The 26,427-nt window shown below is 41.9% G+C and overlaps 1 protein-coding gene across 2 annotated transcripts in view; it reads left to right on the forward strand.

The window, feature by feature from the left end:
- The window catches only part of RAB31 (RAB31, member RAS oncogene family), a 61,662-nt gene that overhangs the window by 17,060 nt on the left and 18,175 nt on the right, over positions 1–26,427 (forward strand). For both annotated transcript variants that reach the window (XM_062633001.1, XM_062633000.1), the window contains exons 2-4: positions 8,137–8,216; positions 10,845–10,926; positions 25,111–25,182. In XM_062633001.1, coding sequence (XP_062488985.1) covers positions 8,137–8,216; positions 10,845–10,926; positions 25,111–25,182 — 234 coding nt within the window. The remainder of the gene's footprint in view (positions 1–8,136; positions 8,217–10,844; positions 10,927–25,110; positions 25,183–26,427) is intronic.

Below are 26,427 nucleotides of genomic sequence, written 5' to 3' on the forward strand. Positions count from 1 at the left end.
GATGTTCTTGTAAGGTTCACACACTGACAGATGACTGAAAGAACTGTGGTGGTCCCTACTGAAGAATTGAGGTGCTGCAGGGTAATCCTTCCCCTCAAAACACAGTTGCATTGAGATCTGTGCTGGGAGCTGCGGGAAGTCGGTTTCAATGTTCAATGGGAACACTGCTGTTCATTTGGCGAGTACTCCTAACACAGGAAGGTGCATGGCTGCACATCACACTCCTGGAGGCCAGGTCTGGTTCCAGTTCTTCCTTTTCAACTTTGCTTTGAAGCCAAGTGCCCTTTGCAGAAGCTTCTTGTATATCACTGGTGGCATAAGGCCTCACCTGATGTCATTTGGAGCTCTTGCTGTAAAAGTACATTCTTAAGCTTGGTAATGACTAAAGTCAAACAATGAAAGTAATGTTGATGGGGGACAACAGATCTTTTATATGGGAGGACCTGTCAGGGAGTTGAAAAATTGTGCTGATGCTTTGGGAAGCATGTGTGCCTGCTGGGCCAGTTCTGTAGCTCTGGAAGGGGGATCCCAGATCAATGGGCAAAGGATCTTCTCTGATAATCATGTTGCTCACAGAGGAAACAATCTATTTCTCATTATACAGGGTTGTAATGAAAACCGGAATTTACAGAAATAATTTGTGTCCTGAATGAGATGTGTAGTCTTTTGACTGTGGACTTGAGGTTCTTCAGCCTGCATCCCTCCAGGCTGAAGCCTTAGGCAGTTTTGTATTGGTTAGTAAGCCACTGCGTCAGTCTAAGAGCTGCTGTCATATCTTCATCTGTATGCTTATGGAGTGGTGGGATTTGCTTGCTTGATACATCTTGCAGATGGAAAAACTGAATACAGCAAGAAGCTATTTGCACTTCTTCCTAGACACTATTCTGTGGTGCATGGCTGCATTTTTGCTGGGGCAGACCTGATGCTTGGCAGATTCAGTTCAGTCCCAGGGGTGTCTCTGAACCCAGGTCCCATCAAAGGTATTGCTCCTTACAGTGTTTTCAGACAAGTGAGTAATACCCAAATACAGGGAGGGACAAATGATGTGTTTAAGGCTAGCAAAAAGTTTATTTGGTAGAGTAATTCTTGGATTAAAGTAGTGCCCATGGAAACTGTGATCAGGAGTCTGTTGTGCATAACTCTTCCTTGTATATTCATACAGTTGATAAAAATCCAAAGCCAGTCTCAGATGCTCTTCAAGCCACAGCCTTCCAGAGCAGCTGTAACTGGATTAGTAAGACATGGAAAGTATTGCAGTGTTGCCTGCATCTGATCATCTGAGTAATGATTAAAATGTTAATGGCAGGCATAGGGGTCTAAAGAAGGATGTGAATTGCAAAGCTTTGTTTCGTTGTTCACTTCATTATTTTTTTACTTCCATTGGGATTTAAAAGCCATAATCCTGTACTCTTGCCTTACCACATCATGTGCCTCTGGGTTAAGGACTGGCATCTCCAAAGGCATTGAAGATGCAGGTTGGATGTCTCAGTACTGCATGCCAGACCTTGGCTGAGAAGTGACATTCATCCGAAATACCAGTTCATCTGAGATGCGAGCTTGACAAGAGCTGAGCATACATTTCTGCAAAAGCCCAGTGGTACTTCACAGTGCAGGCCTAGCAATTTGTTTGATGATAGCTAATAAAATGCTAGCCATCTAGTAGTGCTGCGATGTGATTATGCTGCTGCAAATTTTCATATTCCATCAAAGTCCTGCTGAGCATAATGGGAATGGGACAGGGAGATTCAACTGTAAATCAAAACTAAAGCGTGGCCAATTCTGACAGTGGAAAGAATGGCTATTTTAATGTGCTGAACTGCCAAGTCAAAACCAGCTGTGCTTTACAGAGCTACTAGAGTGAAAGGTTTCTCTGCATTTGCAGTTTTGGTAAGATTTGTTGATTATTTTTCTTCCCCTAAATTTAAACCATGCCTCTGTACCTCAGATCTGCTTGGCCAGTTGCAGAGGTTTTCAGTGCCTTTTTTTTGCTATTTAAAGTATCAAATGCACTGATGATTATGGACAGTTTTTCTCCTTTTTGGCACCTTCATACGAATTCACATGTTTTAATCTGTACATCTTAATTATTCCAACAGTGAAAGTTCTACACTGGGCAAGGCAAGGACCTCTCCTTCTTCTCTGCTTTAGCACTGACAGGAGTCAAATTGATGTATCAAAGACGAGAATTTAACTTGGGAAATCTTGATCATAAACTGGCTCCTCTGTTATTTTTCAGTTAGTAATGAACCAGTCAATAAATTTGTCTGGTGGCATGAATATGTGACAGGGAGTCAGGAACTGCTGCTTCTCTTAATAATCAGGGGCAGCCAGCTTCCTCTCTGAGCAGATCGTCCTCCAGGAGAGTGGGACAGCTTTTTGACTGCACACTTGTTCTGTATGTTTGATCAAGCCTTTTTCATTTCCTTCCACCCCTCAAATGTGTCTGACCGATGACACAAGGCAGCATTATCTCACTGGAATGTGCAGAGAAGATCATTAGTGAGCCAAATGTGGCCATAGTTGTTTCTGGTGCGTACACTTATTGTACCTCTGGATGCTAGTCTGTTGTGAGAAAGCTTCAAAACAGCTTGCTGGTAGGCTTCAGTATTGCCTTCTGCTTGGAACCTGAGTTTCCATCGGTGTGAGCAGCATTGTAGTTCCAGCTGGTATGCTTGATGAAGAAGCTGTGCCACAGGAGGCTCCCCTGGGGTTACACTGCATCAGCCCTGACGGCATTGGTCACACTCTTGAAACCGTTGTGATCAGGGATCCTCAGAGGAAGGGCTGAGCTGCCAAATACTCATGATGCTTTGAAGCTAGGGTGGGTTAGTAGGTCAGATTTTGGGGATCCCCAGCGCAGTAGGGCTCTGAGGGGCAGATACATTCCCCCCTGTGAGCTGCAGGAGAGTCCTACTGAGTTCTGTGGAAGCCACGTGAGCTGTGGGGTCAGTTTCTTGCTTATGCGAAAGGATAAAGACTTGTCACTTTCAAGTGCTTCTCATATTATTGTTGAAATAAAATCTGCTTTACCTGTGTTTTTTTGAGCACTTGGTGTTAATACTCGCCAGGTTGCTAGGGCATGATTGTTCTTCTGATATGTAAGACTAATGCATGTTAAACCCAGACAGTTTTAATAAGACCTCTGCCTGTAGATCATGTCTCAATGAATCTTGGTTATTACAAGCGATGCTTTCGAGAGACAGACGCTTTCAATTTGTAAAAATCTATACAAATTGAAATACCATGGATTGAATCCTGGCTTTATCTAAGCTGATGAGAAAACTATCTTTCTGAAGGAGCCATGTGTTGGATCCCTGTTTTACAGAGATCAGTTCTCCTTTACTTCTCAATGCAGCTTTTTGTGGCACCCATCTCCAGGGTATCTCAAGCTTCTTTTAGATCTGAAATGGGAAGTTAGTCATGAGATCTGTGGTGGTTACAAGCCAGATGTTCTTCTATTTTTTTCGTACTTCGCAAGTGGGAGGACAGAAGGGAGAACCAAACATGTCCATTCTTATGTGAATGTGCCATTTCCTTGTGTGAAGTACTGTCTAGAATTCTGGTTTTATTTACTTTTTCAAAATCCTAGAGACATAAAAGGATTTTTGCATGTTTTTTCCCAATTCTATATGTATTAAAAATGCCCTATGTGTTAACATAGCACAGAAAGATTCTGCGTAGTCAAGAATAAAAAAGCTCTTGCAGCAGTGTGCATAATTATAGGGCTGCTGTTTAGTCATCAGTCACGATATGTGTGAATTTTTTGTGAATTCATCATTTATTCTGTTTCAGATGTAAACAGAATTTACATGAAGAGTTTAGTTTGTTCAGCACAATAGGTCTTGACCCATCTGAATCTATTAAAGGCTATTATAATACTAAGGCTGAAGACTAGCATCCTAATCAGGGACATGTTTACAGGATTCCCTTCAATTTGGGAGAGTGCTTGGAGAACCGGGTCTTGTGGTTGTGCAAAGATATAAATGAGACATCCAGATTTAAATTAAAGAGCTACATTTTTCTGCATTAGTTTTTCTGTCACAATAAGTGCATCTGAAACAATGAACAGAAGAATATACTGACTGCCTACTTGTAATGGGAAAATGGTTTTCTTTTTTGATATATTGCTCATATTGAACTTCTGCTTTCTTTTTTTTTCCTTTTTTCTTTTTTTTTTTTTATATAATCTTCCTCTGTGCTGCTGCAAATCAGCCAGAAGAAATCAGCAGCTCAGTTGTTGATTGCCTGCAAATGAGTTGCCAGCATCCTGCAATTCTGCTGGCTTGAAATACTGTCTCATCTCCTTTACAGTAGTAATGAGAGCTGAGAAGAGCCAAGTGGGGTGGTTCTCCATGAGCAGGAGTGTGGGTGGAATCACTGTGTTTTGTGGCATGCTGCTCTCCATTCTAGAGCTCTGAAAATCCTCCTGCCTCAACCTGTGAGTAATGGAATTTAGAAGAGCAGAAATTGTCTTTTTAGGTTAACGGGTAAAAATCAGGAAATAGTCATGCTTGCACTGGTTCCTTGTATTTATCAGAATCATCTGATACGGCTTCAGATTTCCAAATCCATTTTGCTGACCAGTGGGAGATTCTGAAGTTGTAGCTACTTGTGAAGTAACAGCAATTTACTTACTGTGGATTATATTTTTACTCCTTTCCTATCTCCCCACTCCTTTTGCTTATCTTGGTACAATGCTGTTTATAAGTGGTATTTTGTAAGTGTGCTACAAGGCTTCTGGAGAAGAAAGGAGAAAAGCAAAGCATGCAGTTGGTCCCATGAGTGGATTATCAAATGCATCACGAACTTCTTGATTCAGAATAATTGTTTTATACTTATTCCTTTCTTGACACTCCTTTCATAGAGTATGCTCTTGATTGTGATGAGTCAATTTGTAATGCTGAAACCCTTGGATTTTCCATGGATAAGGATTTTTCTGAAGAATTGCAGTATCTGTTCCTTGAAGTGAGATGTAACTCCTGTGATCATGCTCTCAGTTTCTGAAACTGGTCCAGTCCACTTGGCTCAATACCACTGTGACCTTTTAGATAAGACAAAATGTTATTCCTTGGTGTATGTTTTATGTACACCAACATGGAGTGAAACAAAAAAGAAAAAATGACTGGAGCATGTAGAAACCTGGTAAAAAGCAGAACTTTGAGAACTAAAAAAAATCAATTCTCTGCATGCCTAAATATTACACAGGCATGTGGCTTGGTAAGTCTGTTACAATTGTTTGAAGAAAAAGGAACAAAACCGATCAGTCCCTCAGATGTTAGAAAAAGAGATGCATGTAGAGGAAGATCATATAGTAAAGGACAAAGCAGATGGTAGCAGGAAAGCTTTGTACAGCCTTAGCAAGGAGGTTTAATTTCAATGCATTGCTGAGAATGAATGCCTTTTCTGCTTCTTTGAAGCAACCTTGCTTTCCTTGACTTCTATGAGATTGACTTGATAGTTCCCTATTGTCAGTAAAAGATAAGGTCTGGTTAGCAGTGAAAGACTTCTGCTAAGTTTTCAAGTTATATCATGCTCATACACCATGATTTTTTTTGCTTTCAGGCAGGTGAGGGTCTTGTTTGATGGGTGCGAGTACAGTCACATGGACTGCCTAGGTAGTTTCAAATCCTGTGATGGAATGATAATCACTGCCTTAAGTAGGAGGCTTTTTCTCTTTTACTTCCTTCCCCTGTGTGCTCTAATTAGACTCCAGTAGCTGGCTGTTTGTATCCTCCAGGAAACAAAACAGAAGCTGGGAGTGCTCATTTAACTGAACCCCTTGGTGCGATAAATTGCCTGGCTCCTGGAAAGCACTGACCACTGGCTGCAACAGTGGTCGTCCTAAAACCAGGCTTGTTTGTGGTCTAAATCCATTGCTTTCACTGGAGTTACACAAGGGTTAAATTTAGCTGTCTCAGTAGTCCAAGCAACCCCAGGAGCAAAGTGTACGAATGCCTTTCAGCTTCTTGAGGGCTATTGGTATGCCTGGTGTATGTTTAACTCCAGCCATGCTCGTTGTGAGGGATGCGAGAGCAATAGAAATGTTTAAAGTTCCTTTAACATTATCATGAAATGTTAGCAAGAGCCATGAAAGATGAAGAGGTAAGAGTTTCCAGGAAAATGAGCTAAGCTTTAATCTGCACTTGTGGATGTCACATCCCTGCCAGAGAATCGGCTCCTCTTGTTCAGGAGCTGTAATTGCAGTTGCCCTTCTGAGTGACCTGTCAAGGGAGCCGAGGGATGCAGATGAAACTAAAGCATCATCAGGTCATGGGAGTCAACGCATAGTTTAGAATACAGTGGCAGAAACTCTGTCTCCCCACAAGAGGGAAATGTAATTTCTTGCACCCAGTGGATGGTAGTTCTGGTTTCTCCACAACATGTAAAATCTGGAATAATAATTAGATCCTCAGTTTTGGTGCAGAGGACTTTTTGTAATGTATTTTGGCACCCTGGTCTAGTAATTATACAGAGATGACAGCTGGAATTGATAGTGCAGGCCAAATTTGGGAATAGCAACAGGATGCGTTGCTGCTGTTGATCAAAGGCTACATGGCTGTTTTTATATACTGGTCCTCTCTTAGATCTTTTTTTTTGTATTGATTGAACACAGTAGATAAACAACCGTCTGTGTAGCATGAACATTTATTAGGGCTTTTAAGCTGACTAAGGACAGCTTTGAATTAAATATGGGAGTTTAAATGACAGTTTTCTAGTAAGTGGTGTCTATGAAGACTTGGCTTGCAGTGGCAATACAGTTTCATTTAAGCATGGTAAAAAGAAATCTTAATACAGGCTTTGTTTTCATATTCAAAAAGAAGATAAAATACTGGAAAGTTGATTACAGGAAAGGCAAAGGCTTTTTTGATTTTTCATATCTATGTAGTTAAGTGTGGGCAAAGGCTGCATTTTGTAATATGCAGCTGTGTGCATGGTGCTCTCAACAAACTGCATTGTCTTGTCCTGGGGCTTTCTGAGAGGCTTGTGTAAATTAGTCAAGTGTCCTAAAATGTGGATTCAAATGGAACTGCCAGGTGCAGTCTGGTAGTTCTGCAGTCACTTCCAATGAAATTAATAGAAAACTTTCTGTTGACTTTTCAATGACTTAGAGTGGACCCTGGGGTGTCATTGTTAATGTCTTGGAAAGATCAGGATCGATTTCCTGGCATCCTTTTCATCTCTAAGGAGGCTCTTTGCAATTCTATGGGAGACATAGCAATATTGCTATTCCTCTTCCTTGATAAATCCCTGTATAATTTAAGTTGTTCTACTTGTCATCCAAGGCTTTGTGAATAACAGAGGCAAACTGAAAAATGCTGAATTCTGGGGGAGTTGTTGGTATCTTAATTGCCTGAATTAGTATTTCTGTATAATGCCAGGCTTTCCCCCACTCCCAGGTTATTCTGAATTTTATTCCAGTACTGCTGTTGTTTTTCCTTCCTGATTGTGGGGAGAAGAAAAAAAGAGACTGTTCCTGCAAATGAAAGCAGTCTGCCACACTGCAGTGTGTAGAGCAAGTTGTGTTGCATTTAAAGTAATGCTGTTTCACTGCAGTGTAGTAACACAACCTGCATGTGGATAGCTCTGGGGACCTACACCTTTGGATTTCTGCCTTTTAAAAACCACCTGAAGCCTCTGCAAAATTTACACCAAGCAGGCTTGTGTATCTTGCCATGAAAAGGTTTATTCCACTAAGTTAGCACTGTTGGTGTTTGGTGTTAATAATCTGTTTTGGGAGCATATTTGGGCTGTCCTTGCAACAGGTCAGAATGAAATTATTTCTCTGGCTTTGCTGGGTAATGCACCACATCTCTGAAAGCACAGGATTTTCTTGTGCAAGTAAATGGCTGTGCTTGAAGTACTACTGTCCTTGCACCAGGAATATAAAATCCACCCAAAACCATACAAGGTTTGGAGAGAAGGGAGTATTGGGAAGAGGACCAGGGAGCTCCATTCACAATGCTGACCTTTGAAAAGGGTAATCCTTATGCTCACATTTCTTCTGAAATGTTTAACCTGCCCCACTGGCCACGAGAGGGGATTTAATTTCTCAGCTTATATTGGTCTATTTCTTCAGGTGAAGTGTTGATATGTAGGCTCCTCTGAACTCACTGCCATACTTTCCTTTATTTTCAGGATACTGGGGTTGGGAAATCAAGCATTGTTTGTCGATTTGTCCAGGACCACTTTGACCACAATATTAGCCCTACTATTGGGTAAGTACCACGCATAGTATCTTTTTTCTTCTATATATTTTTTTTAACTCACAGCCCTCTGTTGAGCTCCTTTCTTTTCCTTACTTTCAAGTCTGTGAATACTGTATATCTTTTCCTCCCCAATTTATCAATCTCACTCAACCCTTTACTCTCCTTTAATGGCTTTCAGCTCATACTGTGTGTTTAGAGAGTGTGGGACTGCTCCAAACCAAGTCTGCTCTGCTCTCCCTGCTCTGGGAATACAGAGGGTCCCTCAGCTTACTGGACCATAGTCTTATTATGGAGAGGCTAAAACAGCTCTGCCATTCTCCTCCTGTGAATGGTGTCTCTTGAAATAGCCTCTTTTCCTGAGGCTGTCCAGAGCCATGCGGTCTTGGCTGGTGTTGTGCATGGCCATGACTTCAGGCTGTTCTGTTTTGTTTTTCTTCACCCATCTTACACCAAGAGATTCTTAGATGTCTTACTCAGCTGCTGTCTTTTTTGTCTTGTCAAGAGCTTCCCACTGTAGATTGTATTTTGGTCATAGGACCTTAGGATTAAAGTAATTTTAGCTCCTACTGGTCAATGAGGTATCAAACCTGATCCTGACAGCTTAAAGAACTGAAACCCCACATCCCAAGAGGCTGTGATTTGCACAATGACCAGGGCACCCCATAGAAGGGTAATGGGAAAAAAAACATGGAGAGCCCTTGTTGACAGACATGGGTCTGTGTTGTGTGCCCTGCCAGGGCAGACAGTGTCTTCCCAGGTGTGGACCTGCTTTCATCTAGGTTTGGGATGTATCACGTTATCCCACCTTTCTCAAAATAGGGACAATGCAATTTAAGTATAGTTAGTTCATACCTCTTCTTTAAAAACTGCTGAGCTTCCATGTGTCAGACCATCAGAACCTCATTAATTCTGTGTTCGCTTAAACCGTGACATTCTGTAGTTGGTTTTAATTCCAGATCTTTTTCTTGTAACATCTTGGGGATGAATTTGTCAAGTCCTGTGTTATCTGGAATATTTTGAAAATTGTTGTTCTCTTACAGGAAAGGAAGCTCATATGCAGTGTTTATGAAGGAGTGATTTGGGTGGGAAGGGCTGACCTGGCTTGTGTGTTAGAGCTGTCTTGAGTCATCTGTGAAGGACTGGTATTGATTGCCTTGTGTTGTTTAGAGGATTAGATGACAGCTTTTAAAGCTCTGCCTTTCAATGCATGAAGCGTTTTCAGCTGGAAGTTGCACGTTGAAGTTCCAGGGCAATTTTGTACTCCTCAATGTGATGAATAGAGAAAATGGACAGCGAGAAAGGAAGCAAGTAATGAATAACATTACTGACTAAAGGACACTTGCAGTGAAGGAACTGATGGGAACTTGAATGGTTCTTTACTTCTAAATCACCAGCAGCCTTTTTCCCCAAGTAGTTGTTGTTGCTAAGTAAATGTCTTCTGCTCAAATAGGAAAAATATTTTTCCCTCTGTTATCATAATTATGAAAAGTAAAGGGAATTTTTTTTCCATTTGAAAATGAAAGTGTGAAGGCTGCCTTGCATGTGGGTGATATTACTTGTTTATACAGATAAGGGTTTTACTTTCGTTTTCTTCCAAATTAATAAAATATTTTAAATATACAGTCTACAATATACAATCTACAGTAGCTGCTGCAGCTCTAAAGTTCCTGTTTTTGAAGCTGTAAAGTGTTACTTAATGCTTTGAGGGGAGTGGCAGCTGAAAACATACACCAGAAAACAACCAAAGAAAATGCTGTTGCTTTTTTGGCCTTAATATTTTTATAAGCAGTGCAGTATTGTTAAATTCAAACAATTTTCAGTTGGCTGTAGAGGAGAACTCTGGTATATCATTCTCAGGAAATGTTTTGATCAGTGACACATTGTTTGATATCATTCAGTGCTTTTGTAATAACAGTGCATTGTATCAAATGCATCTTTATGAGCCAGGAAGAAGGTTACCACAACAGAAACTGTTCATCAGTGTCCACACAGGATGGAGGGTGGGAATCTGACAGAGTTTGGGGGTCTCCTGGGCAGCTTTCAAATGAAATGCTGTAATATAGAAAAAGCCTATGAATTTGTAACCTTCTTTCCTAAAAGAACAAAAATCACTGTGAAAGCACAGATAAATCACTTCTCCTACAAAAACCAGAAGCCACAAGGACTTCATTTATCTGAGGTGAGAGGGGGAAGAACTTTTTTCCATTTGTTCACCATATGCATTCCACAAGATGACTTTTCTGTTCCCTGGTGATCCAGTATTCTAGGTTTAACTGAAAAACTGCACATTTTTTTCCTGGTATGGTGCTGGCTGATGCCTTTTTCTTGGGCCCATATCACTGAGAAGATGGAGGTAGCTATTAGAAGAAGTGTGAGCGCAGCAGGAGCATTTGTGTTCCTGGGCCTGTGTACAAATGCCCCCTGAACCTCAGAGGCTTTTTCCTGCTTTTAAGATAGATATGTAGGTATCGTATATTTTATCTGAGAAAAGGGAGACTTTCACTTCCGTAGGAATTTTATCAAGGTTTTGGAGTTTCCTCATATGCGGTCTAACCCATCAGAACTTGCTGTGGTCTGTGCATTGCATATTCAGAATGCTGGTTGTGTTACAGATTTCTGCTGCTTCCTTCTTTTCAGAGCATCCTTCATGACTAAAACAGTGCCTTGTGGGAATGAGCTTCATAAGTTTCTGATCTGGGACACAGCTGGTCAGGAACGGGTGAGTATTGCATTGCTGTATGTCTTTGTTACCCAGGTCTCTTTTAATGTGTTGGCATACTTTATCTAAAACTTTCATCTTCAAAAGACTTTGTAAGTGTAGACCTGAATCTTTGCAAGGCTCTGCAAAGCAGGTGCTCAGCAGTCACCAAGAAATAGGTTCCAGTTTCACAGGTGGGGAAAATGAAGAGGCAAGCTGAATTGTCAGCCAGTTTCCTCAAGACAATTCAGGCAGTGCGCAAGCTACCTCCAGCTCCCCTCTGGTTTCATCAGGTTTATGTGTGTCAGCTTTTGCTGGTGTTAGAAAGCACTTGACTTCCAGCTCATGGGCTGGTGGGTGGTCTGAGCTTAGGTCGTTGATGAGAAGCTCAACATGACCCAGCAGTGTGCGCTTGCAGCCCAGAAAGCCAACCGTATCCTGGGCTGCATCAAAATTAGTGTGACCAGCAGGTCGAAGGAGGTGATCCTGCTCCTCTGCTCTGCTCTCGTGAGACCTTACCTGCAGTGCTGCATCTAGCTCTGGGGACCCCAACACAAGAGGGACAAACACCTGTTGGAGTGAGTACAGAGGAGGCCACAAAGATGATCAGAGGGCTGGAGCACCTCTCCAATGAAGACAGGCTGAGAGAGCTAGGCTTGTTCAGAAGAGAAGGCTCTGGGGAGACCTTGTAACAGCCTTCCAGTACCTAAAAGGGGTCTACAAGAAATATGGAGAGGGACTTTTTACAAAAACATGTAGCTATAGGACAAGGAGGAATGGGTTTAAACTGGAAGAGAGTAAATTCAGATTAGATATTACGTAGAAAATTGTTACTGTGAGAGTGGTGAGACACTGGCATGGGTTGCCCAGAGAAGCTGTGGCTGCTGCATCCCTGGCTGTGTTCAAGGCCAGGTTGGAAGGGGCTTTTAGCAACCTGGTCTAGTGGAAGATGTCCTTGCCCATGGCAGGGGGGTTGGAACTGGATGAGCTTTAAGGACCCTTCTGAACTAAACCATTCTATGACTCCACGGTTGTCCTGAGTTGGGACATTGAATATAAGCACAGGTTGTGTCTGCTGTTAGTATTTTGGAAATTAGTAACCTGAATCACTGTGGGTTTTCATCTTGATTTTTCAAGTGTGTGAAGTGAATTGTTCAAATTAAGTGGCTTTTCATTTGGCTTTTCAAAAAAAAAAAAGCCATAATGGGGCTCATGTGCATTATGTTGACTGTATGTAAGCCTAGTTGGTCTTTTAATAGCCTCAAGCAGTAGTATGCAGAAATATGCTGTAGAACTGTAGAGTTCATTTAAGACATGCCAATATTTATCTTGAGAAGTTTGAAAGATGTGGAAAACCCCATGCACATGTTTTAAAGTATCTTCAGACTTTCTTGTGGAATTGCAGTGTTCTTGTTCATAGAGAAATAACAGCTATGCTCAGGTTGGAGTAAAATGAGGTGGTTATATGGGCTTAATGTCAGTCCTCATACATTCCACTGTATTCTCCATACCTTGTATGTGAATTGCAAGTGATGAAGATTTTGCTCTTAAGTGCAGGAAATGCTTGTGCTTTTATTTACAGTGTGCAGCATGATGTAAAGTAGCCCTGATGAAATCTACTGGCACTTAGCAGTTCAGTATGTTATTTATGATGGGAAAACAGATCTTGAAAAACATATTTGAAGTATAGTATAATGCCTTTCCTTAAATCTTGTTTTTTCCATTTCTTTGCGGTCTGGAGCTGATAACTAATTTGAGCCAGGAAATCTGTGGCTGAGCTCTGACTCTTGGACACAGGGTCCATCCTTCCTATCTAGTCCCTTATGTTTCCTCTGCTTTTTTTTTTAGCTCATATTTTTTCAAACATCTGCCTTTTTTTTGTTTCCTTTTTCTGTGCCCAACAGTGATGAGCAGTGACCACCACAAACCTGGTTAAATTGCTCAGAATGTATTACAGATAAGTTTTATCTTGCAGGTTTTCATGTCTAGTTGTAAATTGTAACCTCTTTAAGCCAGGGACCACTTTTTTCTTCTCTGTACAATGTATTCTCAATCCTTCACTAGGACTTTATGAAACTGGGGTGATAGAGTAAACAAAGTCAATGGGTGTTGAGTGCCAGCTACTGAGACAAGTTTCCCAGGGTGAGGTCCCTACTGTTCCAGGTCATTCTCTGTCTTAGAGCCATCCTCATTTTACAGCTAAACATATGATGCTTCTCAGTACCTTACTCACTTTAATTTGTATCTGGGATTTTGGTTACTTTGTCCTGTGTTGCTCTTTCTCATCTGCTGTTCAGGAACAAATTTTTTCCCCTGTTAACCTCTTTCTCGTAATCTTCCTCACAACAGTGATGAACAAAACCTTCCAGCCTAGCCCAACCTCTGGGCCAATTGCAATACAATACATGTATTCCAAGTGGTGTTTCTGCTCTGCGACTTGTTGTTCTTCCCTTGTTCTCTGCAGTTTTTCTGTGAGGCTTTATGTTCCACTGCTCCGAGTGGTGTTTGAGACTTGTTGTTCTTCCCTTGTTCTTTGCAATTTTTCTGTGAGGCTTTATGTTCCACTGCTGTAGTCTGGAAGTTTCGTCAATGCTGATAGCTGTGTTTAGGACTTCCTGCTTTTTCAACATTGCCTGCCTTTGGCTATGTTCTCCTAAATGCAAGGCCAAGCATAGGGCTTGCGTGTGCTTATTCTGGGGTCAGGGTGCTCTGTGCTTCCCCAGCTGTTGCTGTGTCTACATGCTGATGTGGAGCCTTTACTGCAGAGGAGCCCTGGTTGCGATTTAACTGAAGCCTTATTATGACATTACAGTTAATCTCAAACCTTAAGCATGGTAGAGGAGGCAGGTGGAAATAACAGCAGCAGGTCTTCTGTGCTCCTCGTTCATGAGTTTCACCTTTCTTATGAGTTTTCTCCTCCTTTGTCATGAGTTTCTCTGCACAACAAACTGGGAAACTGCCAGCTTGGAGACTGTAGAGAAACCACTCATCAGTACCTTAGTCACAAGCGCTTATTTAAGCAATGCTCAATGAGAACCAGTGTGCCTGCTGGCTGCCTCCAGTCAGCTGGGAGAAACTGGAAATCCATGTGGCTGCTTCTGAAAAGGAGCTGTATCCTGGGTGCTCAGAGAAGCCAGCTGGAAGCACTCAGCACCCCCTTGAGGCGTTGAATCAACTTTCAGATAGCCACTTGTCATGTTGCAAGCCTTTGGAAACGCTGGTCATTGTTGGGTTTAAAAGCTTTTAGGAATAACTGAGTTAGTTGAAGCAGCTTAATATACAGGCCAGCCAGTCAGAGGTTGGGCGTGGAGAACAAATAACTTCTGGTTCATATGGATAATAGATACAATATTTTATTTCTTCTGTGTCAGGAAACTTGGAATTGCAGGCAAGAGTAGTGAAGGAACCAGAATTGCAATTTTGTGGGGAAATAATGAGAAATGTCACTTCTGCAGAATGAAAACAGTGCAGAAAAAATGGAGATCAAAAGCGTTTCCGTGATAGCCTTGGAGGGAGCAAAAGCTTGGCATGCGTCCTGGAGGAGACCCTGGAGAGGGGTATGTGGCTCTCCGTCAGCTCTTTGCTGCGGAAAATTCACATTGTACTTGATTACAAAAGGAGGGAGCTTTTTAATCCTTATATCTTGTTCCTTCTTTTCCCTTTTTGGCTGGAGAGAATCTTAAATTGGCAGCACACTTAGCAAAATCCCCTACTTTTCTGTGCCTAAGTACTATTCTCTGCAGACCCAGTTGCTTTGTGCTGTTGTGCTGTTAGACAAGTCTGCTTTATTCTATTCCTCAGAATCGCTTTCCCTCCACCCCACCATCTTCCAAATGTCTCTTTTTCCCTATCTTCACTTCCCCCCCCCCCCCCCCCGCTTTAAATTGTTGCTGTGGACTTCAGGACTTCAATGCACAACAATTATGTTGTTGTTAGCAAAGATTCCCTCCCCTAAGAAGAGTCTCTTCACAAGTTAGTTAATGATGTTTTTATTAGCATATATGGTGCCCTAAGTAGCTTCTAATTACAATGCTTTGTGTGAATACCTTGGGTGGCTGCCAGCTTTCCTTTTTGACAGCTGAGGAATATTGTAGCAAATAGTCAGGGATTCTGAGGGCTGTGTTTCTAGGGCAGGAAAATTTATCTCTGTCCTTTCAAAATGTAGTGTGCTGAACTGTGGGATTTTTAATTTTGTTTAATAGAAGGAGCCTCAATTACTTGAGCCCAATTTAAATTTGATAGGAATTACCCTGAGCTGTGTGCTTACGTTATTAACTGCTCCATTTCAAGTCAAAGGCTGACTGAAGGAAGATCTACAGCGCTTTATAGCCCCCTCTTTTCTGAGTGCCAGTAGCTGTCCTGGTGATTCTAAGACACAAGTTAGGGTGTGAAAACTGCTCCTTGAGAGGAGGACTTGTCCTTGCTGCAGTCTTGACTGGGGCGTATTCCCTAAACTGAGTAACCTAATCACTGAGTTTATGGATGTGTCCTGAAACCAGACTATCCTGAGAGGAGTTAACACCAACTATCAATGACTTGAATTAACGTCTGCAGTCAAGACTTAGCGTGGATTTTGCCCTACAGTTTTATATAGGTGATGCTGATGATAGCCCAGAGCTCAGTCAGCATGGAGGTGGCTCCTTGTATATGGTGCAAGGACCTCTCTGCAGTGAGCTACTGCTCTTGCGTGCTGCAGAGGTCAGCAGGTGACTTGGTAGTATGTGTGTTTGTGAGCGCACCAGTGGCATTAGAGCTAGGAAGTGAATATGTTATTTTTGCTATTTTTAGAGTGAGCATAAAGCATGGTAAATTGTTTAAGAGATGCGCGTGGATGTGTTGTTTCTTAAGCACCAACAAACTTGCAGCATGTATAGCAAAGTGTTGGAATTTTTCCCTTCTTCGCATTTAGAATTTTTACATATTTGAGAAAAATGCTCATTCTTCTTAAATTTGGCTAGCAAGAAATACACGTAGGTCAGAAGCAGATCTTTCCTGATTTATTCAGCTTGCAAATCCTGAGGAATGGAATGTCAGCCTTCAATCATGTAGGGAAAACTACTCAAGGTTACAAAGTGCTAAATGGTATCTGATAGTGGCTTTCACGCATAGCATTTTTCCATTCACTCACTGCCAGCTGAGAATGTCAGGAATTTTGTATCCCTCCCTCCCTGTACTGCTTCTTGTGTGAGCAGCTTATGTGTTGGGATAATCCATTCAATGGGTCTGGGTTTTGCCTTTGCTTCTCTCCACGCCCTGACTTTCTGTTTGTTGGTAGCTGCTGCCTCCAAGGTGACAGGAATGGGGCATGTAAATGCCCAGACTTGGGCAAGCAGAGGCTCCCAAGCTGAAGAATGGGTACTGTTCATGGTACATGGACTTCTTCAATGAGCTCATGCAAGTCCAATGCAGTTGTGGCAGCCTCTGACTCTTTCCCCGTGGGGATCCTTGGAAGCAGTTAAGGCAGCTTTCCTAAACAGGCTGGTAGTTACGTGTTTCTGACACTGGTCTACCATGCTCTTCACCATGAGAACCTCAGTGGTTTGGGTTGTAGTAACGGGGGCCAAAGCACGAGGAGAATTGTGCTTCAGGTGGGTTTGAGGACAGAACTGAAGGGGTTTGTGGGGGCCATGTGGCAGGAGAAACAGGCCATCCAAAATCACCTCTAGAGGGGCTGGGGAGGGACTGCTGACCAAGGGGACCAAGCCGCATCAAAGTCCTAGTCTAGAAAGGCGAGTGCGTGTAGTAGGAAGGAAAGGAAGTTGCAGAGCTGTGTCAGTGCCCACACAGGTAAGCTTCTAAACAGAAGCTGTTGCTGTCCTTACCATTATTGGCACCCAGACAAAGAAAGGGTAAGGATCTCTGACCTTGATCCAAGTGGTCTGTCCTGGGTTTAGCAGTAGCAGTCAGTTTTTCTCCTTCCTGGTAGCTGGTGCAGCGTTGTGTTTTGACAACTACTGCTAAACCCAGGACATGGTCTTGGCCACTCATATGCAGTGTATGTAGTCAGAGAGCAGCTTCTCAAGAATGGGAATGACTCTAGTTGAATGATTGCAGCTGTCAGGAAGCAAATCTTGTGCTGCTGTGCACCTGCAGGTGCTTGAAAAGGCACTATGTGGAAAAATCTTAGCCAAATTCAGCCCTTGTCATGAGAAGGTGCGTAACACTTGCTGATCACTACTCTGATTCTGCTTATTTGGTGCATCCTTACCCTTTCCAGACATGTTTGTAGGCAGAGTTTTAATGCTGTTGCAGTAAGAACACACAGTCTAGGATTGTAAAAGCAACCCATTAGAGGAGTTGAGGGGTGGTAGTCATTGGTTTTGGGTTTGTTGTCTTTTTTCCTCTTGGCTGTGGAGTCTGGAAGTGACATCCTGCTGTGGCAGTAAGCCAGCACTGGGGTGTACCACAAAGATGGTGCAAAGAACTGCTGACAGGGATTAGTGTCCCCTGGTGTGCCTGTCAGATTGAATGAATCCAGACTGTCTTTGTCAGCCTCTGTGTAAATAAGCAGGAGTGGTAGATTTCATTTCTCTGTTTATTCGGCCTCTATCTTGCTTTCTAAACTAGCATTACATGAGACATGGTTAAGAGACTTCAATAATACAGCTCAGGTGTGATTGACATTATGTTCCCTTGAATTAATTTTTCTCTCCTAAGTACTGTGATATGGCTTCCATGTGGGTTTTTCTTCTTCATTCTGTGCTGCTAGTACAGGGGAAATATGAAAAGCATTACCTACTCAACCAAATATACTGCCCTCCATGATGAGATATATGCACTGGAAACAGAAATCAAAATATTACAGAGCTTTCAAATGGGTGGTAAATTCCTTAGTGGCTGGTTGCTTCCATTTTTCTGCCCTTTACAAGGGCAAAGCTTCAGTGAGATGGCCAGATGAGGGGTTGCAAAATACTCCTGGAATCAACGAGAGCAGTTCTGGTTATGCTGAATGTGCATTTGCAACACCCAAGACTGAATTTGTCCTCTGTGCTGAGGGCTGTAGAGCTGTAAAGGTTGGGCAGCTTCTGGTTGGAGCCTGAGAGAAAAGGGGACCTGCTCTCAGAGGAAATTTCATAATGTGCATGTGGGCTCACTTCTTCCTTGGTGGCAGAGATGATGAACCCCAAGAGCAAAGTGGATGTGTTGGTAGCGCAGCATGAGTACAAAGGTGCTCTGAACCCAGTTAGCATTGCACCAGAACTCACGTGACTGTATAGCACGCTGAGTGACGTGCTCTAAGGAAGAGATTCTTAAAAGTCTGCATGAAGCTACATAAGTCATTGATTTTTAGGTTTTTGGGGTATGTCTTTGATGAAGTAAGTTTCTTATTTATATTTTGAATAGTCCTTTTGGCCTGGCTGTGGCTGTTGTATTTGAAAATGTACCCCTATGACTTAACTTGCATTGCATGGTTTGGTGATCTCAGCCTCACAAGTTGGTATTAACTCCTACAAAAGCAGAACAGGTCTAATGAGTGATGAAGTGGGTCAGTATTTGCAAATAGGCAGATGTTTTGTGGATACTGAATGAGAGGCACAGGACTTCTAAATTTCAACAGTATGCGAGCTGCTAGCGTTAGCTTACTCATTATATGAAGACGTCTTCCCAAGTGCCTAGAAGGACATGGTGGGAAATGGTGTGGATGAAATTCAGTTGTATAAGCAGCAAATACTTATATCTTTTGACTCCCAACAAAAATGTATGCTGTAAAATTGTAAGTGGGTTTTGGAGGAAACAGAGGAGGAAAGCCACCTGTATTAATGTATTAAATGTATTAATTAATTAATACAATGTATTTAATAGTTAAAGTATGATCATGTGTTCATGATGCAGCCAGGAGAAAAGGTATTACGTGTAAGGGGAAATGCAGTTAATGCTGCTTTATGTTTGGAGTGCTGCAGACAAATGTGATCACCAGCAGTCAGGAAGGATGAACTGAAGCTGAATCAGGTGCAGAGAAATGTGGTTAGGCTCTTTCTTCTCCATTACATTATCTTCAGACTGGAAGAGCCTGGTTTATAAGAATGGCAAAGTTAATACTGCAAAACTGCTCAATATTCATATTTCAGCTAGAGGCAAGCATTGATGTGTGAATTTTAGTAAGTCAAAGTGCAAGTAAATTACAAGAAATTTAGTAATTAGGAATTCAAAATTTTATTAATCATCAAAGTAATATGATCCCTGTAGGAGTATCGGGAGGGAAAAAAAACCCTAATTATTTTAGTTTGGATCTTGGTTAGCTTTTAAAATGTATTAGGAGTGTGGTGATTTGTGATGGTGGGAGCTGAGACATGGCTGTTTTGGGTCTATGTTGCTCTGTTAGTCCAAGGTGGTGTGAGCTGCTGCTGGCTGCAGGTAGGGGTGGCAACTGCTGGAGCACTGCTCTTGGCTGTGGGTTTTGGAGGGGCAGACTCCCCGGCAAGTTGGGGTTGTGACTTGGGAGTCCATGTGGCAGAGCCAGAGGTGGCTGCCCAAGCGTTTTAAGTGGCCCTTCTTGAGAAGCAGAGCTGTTCTCATGGTAAATCTCAAACTGCTCCTTTTTCTCCTAATTTTCTTAGGAACTACTGGATACAGAAATACTAAGCTATAATATCAAGGTTATAGACGCTGTAATATATACTACAGAGGTAGTCCCATGAGATTTAATTTTGTGAGCTGATTATTTTGAGTGTCACTTGTTTTGGACATCTGTCCTACATTTGGTCCTTGGCAGGTGAAAAATGTGCACATTAGTATTTTGTATCCCTTTAATTAATTTTGTGTGACTCTGTTTTTCCAGGTAATTAGGCCAGACAAAGGTTCAAGAGGATTTTGCTTTGCAGTGATTTGGAAGTAAAAACAAAAAAAAACATAAGATTTTTATTAGTATATTTGTGATATTTGAAAAATCAAGGCCCATAAATCACATTTATTAAGAGTGCACTATTATGAATATTGCTAGGAGTTACAGTTTTTCAACCCCTCTTGATTCATTCTGTGTTCCAAAGAGTCTTTTCCTGTTTTCTTGTGGATAACAGTGATTTATTATGACTGGAACATAGCGTATCATCGTGTTTGTTTATTAGACTGTGCAAAAGAATGACAGAGGAGTTTTAATTTTGGTATTATTTCATATTTTGTACTTTTATAACTGGTAATCGTTGTTGCTGGTGTACTTTCAGTTGTTACTAAACAATTTAAAAGTACTTCTCAGACTATAGGAAATTGCATTAAGATGCATTGCAATCCCATTTTGGGCACTTTGGCCAAAGTAAGATATGAAATCTTGAGTGTCAGGTTTATCCAAATGGGAATATGAATTTACATGCCAGATGAGATCTATCCCTTGATATTAAAAAAACACCCAGATCGTGAAGCTACATGCCCAAATGTGGGCAAAATGTTTGTCCTCTTTAAAGGCCTCATAGCTAAAATATTACTTAAGAATCATGAAAGAGGAAATAACTGTCCTGTCAGCTGAGCAAGTAGATAGATTTTCAGTAGAGTAGATGAGGGAGGTTATACTTACGTTAGCAACAGCTACTGAGCCTGAGCGCCTTTCAAAGGCAGTTGCCTTTCTGAGCCTAGCTTGCTGTGGTCTTGCCCTCCCTCTTTCCAATCTTATGAAGAATTAGAATATTTAAGTAGATTATTTTGTCTTAAATGCATTCCTCCCACATGCTGCGCCTCTGGTTGATGCTTTTTATGTTTCTTGAAATAAGCAGCAGGCCAAACATAGCTTGACACAGTTTGGAGTTTCTGTTGTTGAAGTGCAACACACTGTTGTCATTGTCCCTAATTAATCTCCAGAAATGTTTCAAAATAAGTTTTCTTTGTTTCTGCATATTACCTGCACTGATTTTAAATTATCATTGCTTTCATTACGGGAAAAAGAGAGTAAAATTGCCAGTGGCAGTAGACTGTACCAGCAGAGATGTGCGCAAAGAAGTTCTGCAAGCGCAGAGCTATTTGGCTGTGGTCTAAAACTTCGTGAATCTGCTTTCTAGTAGTCCTGTCTTCCCTCCTTTTTCTCAGCCATGCTTTCCCACCCTTTCCTTTTGGTTGAGCCTGGAGCTTATCTGATGAACAACAAACTGGTTTGGGAATCCAGCTAAAGATTAATCCTACCAAAAAAAAAAAGGTTGTTTGCATTCAATTCTACTTGTCCAGTGAAAGAGGTCTGCTTTTGTGTTGTTTTGTTGTTGTTATTACCACTACTACTTTCTGGCCCTAACACTGGCAATAATCTTTAGTGAAACAGCTATTATGGAAAGTGTTCTTGTCACCTGGTCAAAAGAAAAAGGATTGAAATTCCCAAGATGTTGTACAGGTTCTCAGTGTGCTTTCTGGGCCATTACTGAAGGAATTTGAAGTATGTGAGTTTAACTGCATGGCTCCTGGGAAGTATGATTACTGTTATTTTAGAGCTCTTTGTAAATTTATGAATACTGTGTAATCTAGATTAAAACCAAATCTCCATGTGTGTAGACTATGTTGGTTTTATCCCAAGAGTTTTCAGACTGGGAGGAGTGTGCATACACCATGAAAGGTTAGACCTATCCTCCATAATTAAGGTCCCTAATTTTCAGGCTGCTTTTAATGCAACAAACGTGTTGATGAGCAGGTCTTGGAAATTCTTGAAGTTTGTAGGAGATAACTTCTTGTCACAGGTACTCACTAGGAGAGATGCCCCCCTTACTGTTACTATTTGTGAATAGAGGAGGACTTCTGTGGGATGTGGTGGTAGGTGTCTGCCCTGGCCACAGTGATCATTAAATGGTTGAGTATAATGGGAAAAAAGTACAGCAGAGTTGCCACCTGGGACTTCAGGAGAGCAAATGGTAAACTACTCAGGGAGCTGTCTAACAGAGTACATGTGGAATCTGTTTTTGAGAGCTTAGGAGTCCATGAGTTCAAACTTGCACAGGAGCAGGCAATTCTACTGTGTTGCAAGTCAAGTAAGCAGGACAGAAGACCAGCTTGGATGAACAGGGAACTCCTCATGGAGCTCACAAAGTAAAAGGAACTGTATGATCTCTGGAAGCAATGCCAGGCTTCTCAAGAAGAGTCCAGAGCTGTAGTTTGTTTATGCAGAGAGAAGACACGAAAGGCCAAGGCTCAACGAGAGTTGAAATGGGACAGTGTCGTTTCCGATAACAAGAAAGGCTTTTAAAAGTATATTAATAGCAAGAGAAGGTCTGAAGAAAACATTCTTGTTGAACGTGGTCAACAGGGACTAACAGGGATGAAGAAAAAGCAAAGGTGTTCATTGTGGTTTTTGCCTCAGCCTTGAATAACACTGATAGATGTCAGGCTGTCCAGTCCCCTGCATTGAAGGACTACAAGTGCAGGAACAGTGACTTTTCTTTTGTAGACATTGGAATTGTTAGGAGTCAGCTGTATCAGCTGAATGTTCACAAGCCAATGGCACCTGGTGGGATTCATCCCGGAGTTCTGAAGGAGCTAGCAGATGTTACAGCAGGACCCCTCTTCCATCATCTACCAAAGGACCTGGGATTCTGGGGAGGGCCCTGCTGGCTAGAAGCTAGCCAGTGTTATTCCAGTCTACAGAAAGGGCATGGGGGAGGAGGGCTCACAAAGGGACAGTCTTGTTTAACTAATTCGATATCCTTCTGTGATAAGGTCACCTGGCTAATGGATGAATGGAAGGCGATGAATTTCTGTAATTTAGAAAGAAATCTGTAGATTTTCTGTATTTTAGTAAGGCTTTTGATACTGCCTCTCACATCATCAAGTTGTCCAGCTGTGTGATTAGTGGGTTTATGGAACACTGGGTGAGGCAGAGTTCAAAGGGTTATAGTGAATGGGGCTACATCTGGGTGTCACCAGTGGTGTTCCTCGGGGTTCAATTGTAGGGCCAGTTGTGTTCAAGATGTTTATCAGTGGTCTGGATGGAGGAGTTGAACGCACCATTAGTAAGCTTGTTGACAATACCAAACTGGGAGGTGCTGTTGACTCTCTTGGGCAGCAAGATGCCTTGCAGAGGGATCTAGATAGAATTGGGCAATGGTTAATGGGATGAAATTTGGCAAGTTGAAATGCTGAATTCTGCACCTAGGATGGAGTAATGCCAGGCACTAATATAAGTTGGGACTGAGTGACTGGGGAGCAGCCCTGCAGAAAGGAATCTTGGCAGTGCTGGTCAGCAGTAGACTCAGTAGGAGTCAGCAGTGTGCCCTGGCAGCCAAGAGGGCAAACTGCATCCTGGGGTGCATCAAACACAGCAGAACCAGCGGGTCAAAAGAGGTGATTGTGGCCTCACTCCTAGTGCTGTGTACAGTGCTGGGCCCCACAATTTAAGGAGGATGTGAAGGTCCTTGACTGTGTCCAAAGGAGGGTAACAAAGCTGGAAGAGCTGGAATGTCCTGTGAGGAGCTGAAGACTTCGGGCTTGTCTAGTCTGAAGAAAAGGAGGCTGAGGGGCCACCTCATTGCTCTCTACAGCTTCCCAAGAAGTGGAGAGGGAAATGTTGATCTGTTCTGCCTCAGATCCAGGGAATGGTTCAAAGCTGCATCCCATCAGGGAAGGTTCAGACTGGACATTTGGGAGCATTTCTTTACCGAGATGGTGGTCAAACAGTGGAACAGGCTTCCTGGAGAGGTAGTCTATGCTCCAAGCTGTCAGTGTTTAAGAGGAATGTGGACAATGCCCTTAATAACATGCTTTAACTTTTGGTCAGCTCTGGTTTGGTCAGACATTTGGACTAGACGATCACTGTAGGTCCCTTCCAACTGAAATAGCCTATTCTAGTCCAACACACTGGAAATGAATGGCATGATCTGGAAGCCCAAAAAATCTGGAAAGCATTTGTTGCATTAAACATGCAAGTAATACAAGCCACACACTGAAAGCCTGGAGAACGTGTGTCTCACCAGCTCCCCCAGGATCTTGGCTGATCCCTTTTCTTAAGATCATGCTTCTTGACCGATTCCTCTCTCTTTTCTCATCCTCCTTCCTGCTGTTTTCTCCTATTAACGAACTCTCCCACCTGCCTCGCTCCCCAAAGCACTTCAGCACTTGACCATCTGTCACTGCTGTTGTGCATCCTTGCTGTTATGAGAGAAAGTATCAACCTTGAACTGAGTGTGTTATCTGTGATGAACAGCTTACACACTGGCAAATGAACCGATACTACAACTAACTCACTTTATACGTAGCACGTGAAACAGCAAGAAATGTGCAGGCTGCTAGGTCTAAATGCTCAGTCTGTAATCGCAGTTCTGAGAAAAGGATGTGTCCAGTAAATCTGCAGAGGTTTGCAACATAACACGTGGATCTGTGCATGTTCAGTGGGCAGTGGGATTCATGCCCTGCCCTAGTAATGCATTTGATTTAGCAGTTGACCTCTGCTATTAGCTGCAGCTTTATATGAAGCTTTTGCAGATCACTTTGCAAATAAAGATTTGTGAAATGGCTGCAAGAGTACAGTGAGGGTAAATGTATTTTCCAAGAAAGATTATTTTTAGTTTGCTTAAGACAAAGTTCAGTTGAATCAGCAGAAAGCCTTTTCGACTTCCTTTCTCTGTGTAATTATAAGCTGAAATTGTAAATCAGCTGCTTAGTCATGGTAAATTACAAAAATTATGCTGTCATTGGCAAGCTGTTGTTATAATAAACATATTTATTGCTTGTGTTTTTTTTCTTGGAGGATGTTTCCCTTGAAACAAGAAGCTGAAGAGTAACTGAACTGCAGGAACCCGTGTTTGTCTAACTATCTGTCATAGATAAGTAAACATGACAGGTGGTCAGAGTTTTTTGACAAGTTAATTTTATCCAAGTCATTTGCAGTGTTTTATAAAACTCGAGCCCCAGCTGAATCCAGTCTGTTACCAACTACAAAGCAAAATGTTGCAGATTGTCAGGTGAAGGGGTCTAAATGCTGTCAAGTTGGCCCTGCAAGTGTAGGTGATCTGTGTATCAGAATTTGTCTTCAGAGTCCATGCCCTTTAGTGGAAAAGATGCATTGAACCACTAAGTGTTGATTACATAAATCCATCAGGATGAAGAACAGCAGGAGATAAGGGATCTCTGCTTCTTTGACATTTGAGAAAAATTAGAGATGGGCAACCACTCAAAAAGTCTCTTCTCTATGGGATGAAAGAAAGTCAGTGGTCCTGCCATGGCAGGTCTTTGTGACCTGACACAGATTGTGATAATTGTGATTTATTAATGATGTTTTTTTGGGGGGGTGTTGTGTTTTAACAGTTTCATTCCTTGGCTCCAATGTACTACCGAGGTTCAGCAGCAGCCGTGATAGTTTATGATATCACCAAACAGGTAAGACCACCTGTATGCTTTTTGCTTGAGTCAACTCTTCTGCTTGGACCAGCGCTGGAATTAAAACCCATAACTTCAGAAGCTTTTATAAGTTAATCCCTGTTGTGGGGCTTTGATAGTTTGTGTAGACTTGGATGGAGGTGTCCACTGGCTTAAAAAATTAAACACGAAGTTCTGCTTCTGTGTTTTTTAAACTTCATCTAGACAAAAGGTCAGAGACTGCATTTTGTCAGTTCCTTTGGATTTCCTCTGGCTGAGTAGACAGGGTAATACCCTGCAATACCCCCTACCACCACCACCACCTCTGTTCTCTGTATGGAATTGAATTTTTACTATGAAAAGCGGCTGGTTGCTTTATCAATGGAACACAAGTTCAGTTGCTTGCATATTACTGATTTTAAAACTAATTATTTTTAACTAAGCATATCATCTCCTGTTTGCACTGTGGGACTCATATCTTAACTTTGAAGCCAGTAATGAAATATAAAGTCTCTGGCCTTTGTTTCAACATTATTAATTTGAAATGAAAATTATATTTTCCGATCCTAAAAGGCTCTGGCTCAGTTTTCAGGCAGAGGAGTCAAGGAGGTTCTAGCTGAATGCCTCTTCCACTGCTTTTAAAAGAAACCCCTGCTGATAAAGCTGACTTAGAGGTGGTGTTAATGGGTGGATGGTCATGACACTTCGATAGCATTTTACTCCTTCCCTGCCAATTGAATTATTTACTACTAGGCTGAGAGGGCTGGGTTGATTCTCCAGTGCATTAGTGTAATGATCTGTGGATGATGATGGTGGCCACTGTTGCACAGCAGTACTGTTCTCCTTTTCTAATTTCCCAAGAAAAGATGAGGAAGAGTGAATCATGCTGGATTGATGTTTATTCTTAATTCATGTATCTCACAGTTGATCTTGTAATGCATTGTAAGAATAGAGTTTTATTTTGCCAGCCTTTTTCCAAGCTTATGTGGAGCAGCTCAAGAGGGGAAAACAGGAGAGGAAGGTCAATGTGTTTTTCACTTTCTGATGCTTAATATTCACTGTTGATCATTAAAACAATGGATTTCATTTTTCTCCAAATGACTGATAGTTTTCTCCCTTCAGTGATACTGAGACAGCTGTTGCTGATTTAGACATAACTCTTAGGTGCATTTCTGAAGGGGGAAAACGGTTTATTATATATCTGGGAGCTCACTTTGAGTTTCAGTAATAATTTCAACCTAGGAGCAACAGTGATTTTAATGCTGT

Source organism: Pezoporus occidentalis, unplaced genomic scaffold, assembly GCF_034315485.1.
Source record: "Pezoporus occidentalis ecotype Australia unplaced genomic scaffold, CSIRO_AGI_Poc_V1 ctg4, whole genome shotgun sequence".
NCBI lineage: Eukaryota > Metazoa > Chordata > Aves > Psittaciformes > Psittacidae > Pezoporus > Pezoporus occidentalis.